The sequence below is a fragment of the Cebus imitator genome, unplaced genomic scaffold (assembly GCF_001604975.1).
Source record: "Cebus imitator isolate Cc_AM_T3 unplaced genomic scaffold, Cebus_imitator-1.0 Scaffold217, whole genome shotgun sequence".
In the NCBI taxonomy this organism is placed as follows: domain Eukaryota; kingdom Metazoa; phylum Chordata; class Mammalia; order Primates; family Cebidae; genus Cebus; species Cebus imitator.
In genome coordinates, this window is record NW_016107532.1 from 1,326,273 (window position 1) to 1,336,297 (window position 10,025).

At 40.0% G+C, this 10,025-nt stretch overlaps 1 protein-coding gene across 9 annotated transcripts in view; it reads right to left on the minus strand.

Annotated features, from left to right (window-relative positions):
- The window catches only part of TLK2 (tousled like kinase 2), a 148,048-nt gene that overhangs the window by 48,245 nt on the left and 89,778 nt on the right, over window positions 1-10,025 (minus strand). For all 9 annotated transcript variants that reach the window (XM_037745970.1, XM_037745969.1, XM_017549249.2 and 6 more), the window contains 2 exons: window positions 9,330-9,440; window positions 3,896-4,032 (listed from right to left, as the gene is read on the minus strand). In XM_037745970.1, coding sequence (XP_037601898.1) covers window positions 3,896-4,032; window positions 9,330-9,440 — 248 coding nt within the window. The remainder of the gene's footprint in view (window positions 1-3,895; window positions 4,033-9,329; window positions 9,441-10,025) is intronic.

Sequence of the window (10,025 nt, forward strand, 5' to 3'; positions counted from 1 at the left end):
AGTCTCGCTCTGTCACCCAGGCTGGAGTGCAATGGCGCAATCCTGGCTCACTCCAACTTCCACTTCCCAAGTACAGGCAATTCTCCTGCCTCAACCTCCTGGGTAGCTGGGACTACAGGCCTATCCCACCATGCCCAGCTAATTTTTGCACTTTTAGTAGAGACAGGGTTTCACCATGTTGGCCAGACTGCTCTAGAACTCTTGACCTCAGGTTATCCACCCACCTCGTCCTCCCAAAGGGTTGGGATTACATGTGTGAGCCACCACACCCAGCCCAGATGAGATTTTTAAAGATTCCCAGAATTTAATATATTCTGTATAAATTGGGAGCTGTGAAATGGTATAAGATACCTAAAGAAGATCTAATGTTTATAAAATCAACAAAATGAATGACTTTGTTATAGATCATGTGACTGAGAATCAGATGGTTTTACATGAATTGCTTTAAAATGGATACTGGTTAGGACAAGGCAGTTGCATCAATTGAGGTTAGGAGTTTGAGACCAGCCTAGCCAACATGACAAAACCCCAACTCTACTAAAAATGCGACAATTAACCAGGCGTAGTGGTGGGCACCTATAATCCCAGCTACTTAGGAGGCTGAGGCAGGAGAATCACTTGAACATGGGAGGTGGAGGTTGCAGTGAGCCAAGATCGTGCCATTACACTGCAGCCTGGGCAACACAGTGAGGCTCTGTCTCAAAATAAAATAAAATGGATACTGGAACTTCTTACACTTCAGAATAAATACCAGGACTAGTATTACAATGCTATAAAGTTTAATTTCGTCCTCTAATTACCCTAATTACGTGCATCTTAAATGATAACAATTTTGTACACAAGTCAAATCCCATTTACCTTTTTTTCTTTTTTGAGACAGGGTCCCACTCTGTCACTCAGCCTGAAGTGCAGTGGCACAAGCTTGGCTCATTGCAACCTGCGCCTCCTGTGTTCAAGCAATTCTCCTGCCTCAGCCTCCCATGTAGCTGGGATTATAGGCGTGTGCCACCACGCCTGGCTAATTTTTGTATTTTTAGTAGAGACAGATTTTCATCATGTTGGCCAGGTTGGTCTAAAGCTCCTGGCCTCAAGTGATCTGCCCATCTCAGCCTCCCAAAGTGCTGGGATTACAGGCGTGAGCCACCACACCCAGCCAAATCCCATTACTTTAATTCTGTTTATTTCAACATAAACAAAGTCTTAGTAAATAATTTTTATTCTCTTGTGATGGACCGTTGGAGTCTTTAAACAAAAAGTGGTACACTGAATAACACTAACATTTAGTATTTAACATTACTTTCTCAGAAATATAAAATAAGTTACTTTTTCAACAGATTCAAACATACTGTAGAAAGCAAAAATTATTCATCTGGCCAAAAGGGATTATAAATCTGATAGAATTTTCCTATTAGACAACAAATCTTCTGTTTTGGGAAATTAAAGATCACTCAAAAATAACCAGGACACAAAAAGAACAACAACAACAACAAAGGTGTTAAGGGTCCTATTGAGGCTATATTTCATTATCTGATTTATTTTTTAAATGCCTTTAGGTTTGTCTCCTCCCATAAAACCTAGTACTGATGTTGGTGTTCAGCTACTTTACCCACTAAATTACTTCACACGTCTTGGAGTTTCTCATGTGCAGAATTGTCATCTGTGAGGTTATTAGATATATAGCTTTTTACCACTAGAGAATTTCAATTTCTATACTGAAGAAAGGAAATTAATTGATTTAAGCTAAATTTTAGGAACTAAAATACCTGCAATTAATAGACATCAGCCAGGAACAGCTTCCCAAGAGAGGATACGGATTTCTTGCCATTTATATGACTTAAAACCGTAAAAACATGCTATCCACCAATAGCAAACAGTCCTACTTATGGATTTCATTCACATAGTCTCAATTCCTCTGATTTGATGGCTCTACAGCAAAGTCATCATTTTGTACTCTACCATACAGATTTCCAAACCCTCATGGGCATCAAGCTGCATTTAGAGTAAGAAGATAAAATACTGCTACTATCAGCAGTAACTTTAATTTTTGTTTTGTTTGGTTTTGTTTTGAGACAGGGTCAGCTCTGTCACCCAGGCTGGAGGACAGTGGTGCAACTCTTGGCTCACTGCACCACACTCTGCATCATGCACCTCTGTCTCCTGGGCTCAAGTCATTCTGCCACCTCAGCCTCCCAAGCAGCTGGGACCACAGGTACGCAACAGCACACCTGGCTAATTTTGTATATTTTGTAGAGACAGGGTTTCATCATGTTGCCCAGGCTTGTCTTGAACTCCTGGGCTCAATTTATCTACCCGCTTCAGATAAATCTCATGCTGAGATTATAGGCATGAGCTACTGCGCCCAGCCGTAAGCATTCCTTAAAACTAATTACATCGCTATACAAACCCACTACTGTATCTTCTTTGAATCAAAGTCTAAAAAGATTGCTATCTAAACAGTAGCCATTGTCAGGGCTGCTTAAAGCCACTACCACTACTAAAAGTCAGTGTAACCATTACGTGGCTTTGGCCACTATGGGGATCTTAAGTTTTATCTTCTTCTGATTCCATTTTAACAAATGTGGAAAGCTGATGGTGTGTCACTTCCAGAGCAACTTGCATGTCTTGGCTAGGATGTTACAGAACAGGTATCACACCTCCATGTAACTGCTGTTTACACTGGTATCTCTGCTATCACCAGCTATCTATGCTTAAGAGCACAGAGTGAATGCTGCTCTGAATGTTTGGTGCTGGCCTAAGAAAAGTCTGTGCTTTCCTTCCAAGGTATTCTTTGACTTGAAAGCCTCTTCATACACCAAAATATACATACATGAGGAACAATCATGCAGCAAAAACATGCTTAAACTAAGTTGGAGGTTAACGTTTCACATATAAAACAAGGACTACTAATGTGTAATTCAGAGGTTAGTTTTAGCAAATATTATAAATAGCATCAATATTTGTATTTTCTTTCAGGTATAAGTTTCTTATTTATGTCTCATTATTACTCAAAACTAGTCCTATATGCTCTACCATTCATACTCAACAAGCTATTTCAGCAAGGAAAAAACAGGTAGGAAAGGCAATCTATGGAATCTTCCAACTTATCATGATCTGGAGATTAAACACACACACACAGGTACACAGACACACAAAGACACAGATACACACACAAACACACACACACTCCAAAAGGTACTGCAACCTGAAGATATCTATATACCTTTAAACATCTGAGCTAACTGTAGCTATTCACACAGTTGGAATTTGAGGATTTTAAATACTAATTCCCTCCTTGGAATAAATACCTGAATGTTTCAAATCAAAAATTATGACAAAGAGAATGAATCCTCAAGATTCCAAGCTGCAAAGAGGCACACACAGCAGGGCTGGTCACCAATGTCTTCCAGGAAGTGACTCTCTCTGATAACTGGACACTGTCTCCTTAAATAACTCCAGGAACATGTCCTGTAAAGTTCTTCAATGGTTTTATTCTGCTTTATACCTAACTCAAGACATTCTCCCTCTGGTCCTTTCACATTTCATTTTTCTGTGGAACCAGAATAAATGCTCATCAGACTCTTAATGAAAATTCATTATATAATTAGAAAGATAGAAAGTCAAGCCCTAGGTTTTTCTTCCTTAGCTTCAGCAATTCCAAATCTTTTAAATTTTAAACCAGAACTCATTATTTATTTTCTTATCAACCCGCAACTGTTACAGAGAACAGAACTCACTTTGTATTCCTAATTACTTGTGTCATTTTTTTCAGGACTTCAACTCATAACTGAAAAGAGGATGACCACTAGTAGGATTATTAATGACTACAATTACAGAAAACCTAAAAAATCCAAATGAACTTTTCAATTCTCCATTTAATCGTTAACAATTCACTTACTTGATAAGATTCTGAAAAGCATAACCATCTGTCCACTGTTCAGTAAACGAGGCCCCATGTCGGACAGTAGTAAAGTGGCCCAATCTCAAGCGGTCTTGCATGCTCTTATCTCTACATGCCATCTTCTCTTGTTTTGACTTCCGGGAAACAGACAAAAAAAGGAATTCAATACCAATTAGCATGGATAAAGACACTTCTTAGAAACTAAAACATTTAACATGATCAGGAAACATGCTGTTGAAAACCATACACCTCAGAACAGTCAGTTATGACTCCTTGGATGGCTTATCATTTCTATTCAAATAAAGCAGACAAGATAAAATAATGAAACAATCACAGGTTCTTCCTTGGTAAAGCTTTCCCAATCTGCCTATCTATGTGTGTGTGTGGTTTTTTTTCTTTGGAGACAGAGTCTTACTCTGTCACCCAGACTGGCATGTAGAGCCATAATCTCAGCTCACTGCAACCTCCGCCTCCAGGGTTCAAGTGATTCTCCTGCTGCAGTCTCCAGAGTAACTGGGACTACAGGGGCGCGCCACCATGCCCAGATAATTTTTGTTTTGGTTTTTTTTTTTGACACGAAGTCTTACTCTGTTGCCCAAGCTGGAGAGCAGTGGCACAATCTTGGCTCACTGCAACCTCCACCTCCTGGGTTCAAGAGATTGTTCTGCCTCAGCCTCTCCAGTAGCTGGGACTACAGGCATGCACCACCAAGCCTGGCTAATTTTTTTATTTTCAGTAGAGATAGGGTTTCACTATGTTGACCAAGTTGATCTTGAACTCCTGACCTCATGATCCACCCACCTCAGCCTCCCAAAGTGCTGGGATTACAGGTGTGAGCCACCGCGCCTGGCCAACTTTTGTATTTTTTAGTAGAGACAGGGTTTCGCCATGTTGGCCAGGGTGATCTCGAATGCCTAGCCTCAGGCGATCGGCCATCGTCGGCCTCCCAAAGTGCTGGGATTACAGGCTTAAGCCACGGCACCTGGCCTGCCTATGTGTTTTAACTTTTTGAGACGGAGTTTCATTCTTTTGCCCAGGCTAGAGTGCAATGGCACAATCTTGGCTTACCACAACCTCCACCTCCTGGGTTCAAGCGATTCGCCTGCCTCAGCCTCTCAAGTAGCTGGGATTACAGGCATGTGCCACCACGTTTGGCTAATTTTGTATTTTTAATAGAAATGGGGTTTCTCCAAGTTGGTCAGGCTGGTCTCAAACTCCTGACCTCAGGTAGCCCACCCTCCTTTGCCTCCCCAAAGTGCTGGGATTATATGCGTGAGCCACCATGCCTGGATGACCGTGTGTTTTTAACCTTAGAGTACAGCACCTTGTATTTGGGCCACATCAATGCCCAGCTCTTAAGCTGTTTCCCTATTTTCTGTTTCTTCTCTAATCTATTCTAAAGAACTGCTGCCAATTCATCTTCTCAGAACACCACTTCGCACACTTTTAATTTGATACTCCAACTCTTCCATGGGTCTTTGCTACCAAACTTTGGATCCAGAGAGGAAAAACTCCTCCATGAGCTAGATTATATCCGCCTCCCTGCAGAATTCTTACTCCAGAACACCTTATATACTCCTGATTCTTGAGAACATCATTCATTCAACATATGTTTATTAAAAACCAATTATACATCATGAACTGTAAGAATGTTAAGTATAGAATAGAAAACAACTGGTGATCACAGCCTAGAGAGGGGAGAGTTATAACCACTAAATATATTAATTGGTATTTCTAAGAACTGTGGTAAAAAAATCGAAGGAAAGGAATAAAGTACTGTGAGGGATAAACGTCCTTGAGATGCCCTATTTTCAAACGACAGCCAATTTATAGCTACAGTTTTCCATACCCAGAACACATTTTTCCTCTTCTTTACAGCTTTCTCCAATTAGTACCCTGCCCTTGATTTATTTTAGTGCGTTTTTCTTTTCTTTTCTTTTCTTTTTTTTTTTTTAAGAGACAGGATCTCACTCTGTTGCCCAGGCTGGAGTGCAGCAGTGCAATCACAGCTTACTACAGACTCTAACTCCTGGCTCCAGTGATCCTCCTGCCTCAGCCTCCTGAGTAGCTAAGACTACAGGTATGTGCCACCATACCCAGCTAATTTTAGTGAAATTCTTAATATGTGCACTACTCACCTGAATAGGTTTCCTTATATATGTGAATGTATCTTATTCACCCACTCTCATGTAGACTGTTACCCCTCTGATGGCAGGAACTGTGTCTTTTGTTTCTTAGATTCATGCAAGCTGTTCTACTATGAGGAATTCATTCTTTTTTTTATTACTGAGTAGTATTCCACTGTATGACCATATCATAATGTGTATATACATTCACTTGTTAGCAGACATATAGGATGTTTCTGCTTTTTGGCTATGAACAAACTGCTATGAATATCCTCATATTTATGTACTTTAATGGACATTTGCTTTCTTTCTGTTTTTAAGAATAGAGATGGTCTCACTGTGCTGCCCAGGCTAGGCTCAAACTCCTGGATTCAACTGACTCTCCTGCCTGGGCCTCCCAAAGTGCTGAGATTACAGGTGTGAGTTACCATGCCCAGCCAACATCTGCTTTCATTTGTCTTGGGTAAATGCCAGCAGAGGAACTGCTGGATCACAGCATTAAGTACATATTTATCTCAAAAAGAAATTGTCCAAAACCCTCTGAACTGGCTATAATATTTTACATTCCTATTAGTGTAAGAAATCAGGCTGCCCCTCACCTTCACCAACCCTTGGCACTGTCAGTTTTTTTTTTTTTTTACTTCTAGGCATTCTACTGGGTATGTAATAATATCTTACAGTGGTTTTACCTTGAGTTTTCCTGATGGATGATGACGTTGAGCATCTTGTCATGTTTGCCATTTGCAAATGTTTATATGCTCTTTTCTGGTAAACTATCTGCTCAAGTCTTTTGTGCATTTTTAATGAATTTTCTTTTATGATTAAGTTATAACAGTTTTTATGTACTGAAATTCGATGAAAGATAATATTACAGTCTATGATTATATTTTCATTTGTGTGTTTTTTTGTTTTGTTTTTGTTTTTTTTGAGACAGAGTCTCACTCTATTGCCCAGGCTGGAGTACAATGGCATGATCTCAGCTTACTGCAATCTCTGCCTCCAGGGTTCAAGCAATTCTCCTGCCTCAGCCACCCAAGTAGCTGGGATTACAGGTGCCCGCCACTACACCCGGCTAATTTTTTTATTTTTAGTAGAGATGGGGTTTCATCATGTTAGAGTGGTCTCAAACTCCTGACCTCAGGTGATCTGCCCGCCTTGGCCTCCAAAAGTTCGGGGATTACAGGCGTGAGCCACCTTGCCCAGCTCATTTGTGTGGTTTTTCTTTGCTTGTTTTTTTGTTTTGAGACAGAGTCTCAGTCCTTTACCCAGGCTGGAGTGAAATGGCACGATCTCAGGCTCATTGCAATCTCCGCCTCCAGGGTTTAAGTGATTCTCATGCCCCAGCCTCCAGGGTAGCTGAGATTACAGGTGTACACCACAACACCTGGCCAATTTTTGCCATTTTTAGTAGAGACAGGGTTTCACCATGTTGGCCAGGCTGATCTCATACTTCTGACCTCAAGTGATCTGCCCACCATGGGTTCCCAAAGTGCTGGGATTACAGGCATGAGCCACTATGCCTAGCCCATTTATGTTTCTTTAAACTGCATCATGGTATAGCGGACACTCAATAAATATTCCTTATTTAGAAAGTCAATAAGAAGGTACTATAATTTCAGTTCTTTTGGAAACAAATTTAAATTTTGTTATGTACTACTCTTAACAAATAGAAAGTTCTGTTTTCTTGTGAGAACTCAGGGACAACATTATGTTTACTTTTTGTAGTATGCTATCTAGAGTTTAGTACAACTGGCTCAATCTATGCTGACTTCAGGAGGTACTCAAATTTTAAAGAAATTATCTGGATTAGCATATATTTTATTTTTTCTCTCTCTCAGAAAAAAATTTAAAAAGTGGTTACTTTTCTAAAATTGATTAATGAGTCAAAGAATGAAACAAAGTTTTCCCCAGTATCTTCAGCCTCAATAAAATAATCCATTTCACTTTTACTAAGAGACAGTGTTCCGTGTCTTTTAAGTAACATTCCAAAGGTTTCAGGAAAATAAATCACCAGTGTATCTCAAATCTTTCGTTTGTCTTATAATAATGTCATTAGGAAGTATTGCCTTCTTAAAACTTCTAAGAAATAAGCCAGGAGAGGTGTTAAGTGCCTATAATCCCAGCACCTTGGAAAGCCAAAGCACACAGATCACTTGAGATCAGGAGTTCAAGACTAGCCTAGCCAACATGGTGAAACCCTGTCTCTACGAAAAATACAAAAATTAACCATACATGGTAGCACACGCCTATAAACCCAGCTACTCGGGAGGCTGAGGCAGAAAAATCGCTTGAGCCTAGAGGTGGAGGCTACAGTGAGCCAAGCTCATACCACTGCACTCCTGGATGAGGCTCTGTCTCAATAACAACAAACTTCTAAGAAACAGTTACTAAGGCTGGGCTTGGTGGCTTACCACTGTAATCCCAGGACTTTGGGAGGCAGAGGTGGGAGGATCAAGGTCAGGAGTTCAAGACCAGCCTGACAAACGTGGTGAAACCCCGTCTCTACTAAAAATACAAAAAATAAAATTTTACTAAAGTAAGAGGGATTTCGCAAAAATACAAAAAAATTTTTGTATTTTTAGTAGAGACGGGGTTTCACCACGTTTGTCAGGCTGGTCGTGGGTGCCTGTAATCCCAGCCACTCAGGAGGCTGAGGCAGGAGAATCGCTTCAACCCAGGAGGCGGAAGTCGCAGTGAGGCGAGATTGCGCCACTGCACTCTGGCCTGGGCGACAGAGTGAGACTCTGTCTCAAAAAAGAGAAGAAGAAGAAATGGTTACTAATAACTACTAACAGAGATACTCAATAACTAACCAATAACTATAATAAAGAGGACATTAGCCAATTAAAGTAATCATACACAGGTATATGACAACTTTAATTTTTTAAGAACAAAGCACTTAATTATCACATTATTATATACATAAGTTACTCTTAATGTCATCTCTGAAACAAAACTGCAACTATTGTTAATGTTTCTAATAGTAATAGGATACTAACTTCAATTAATAGAATGAATATAAGAATTGAGAAGAGCAATACTCCAAGTAAACTCAACTGGGACAAGCCGTCCGTGTTACTCAGTACCACATTCAAAGCAATGCACAGCAAGAAAGCATATTCCAAATTAACACTCTGGATGCTTGGTCTGGTGTCCATGCAAGGAAAAAAATTCTAATTGTCAAATCATGTTCCTAAAAAGCTCTACTTTTAAATATTTTCATCTCAAGTAAGGAGAAAAGAAGCCACACAATGAAACATTGAGTATTCTGGGATACAGAATTTAGGCCAACATTATTTACTGACCTTTTCTATAAGGAGTTTCTTGCTCATTGTCACACATCTATTTAATCGTTCCTTGTATTTCTCTAGCATCTTTTGCTGTTCATCAATCTGCCGTCTCAAATCACAGTTGGCCTTGAAAGAGAAAAAAAATTTTAATTAGCTCTAAGGAAGAAGATTAACAGAAAAGCAGTTTCTAGAGAGAGAAAAAAATCATTTCTATATGTTGTTTTATCAAAAGCAAAATTAAAGTTCAAACAGGTAAGAAGTAACTATGTCTTAGGAAAAGTAAGTAATTCCTTTATTCTCTCATAATATATCATCTATTTGTAAATGACAGATTGAATTACTAACTTGGGCACGTTTTTCTACTGATCATATTTTGCTCCTGCCAATAACCAGTTACAGCTAATCTTGTAATCACAAACACCTAACCTATCACAAACTAATAATTAAACAAATTTTAAGGCTGGGTGCCGTCATTCACGCATGCAATCCCAGCACTCTGGGAGACCAAGGCAGACAGAGGACTTGAAGTCAGGAGTTTAAGACCAGCCTGGCCAACATGGTCAAACCCCATCTCTACTAAAAATAAATAAATTAGCCAGGCGTGGTGGTGGGAGCCTTAATTCCAGCTGCTTGGGGGGCTGAGGCAGGAGAACTGCTTGAACCCAAGGGACAGGGGTTGTACTGAGCCGAGATTGCGCCCCCTGCACTCCA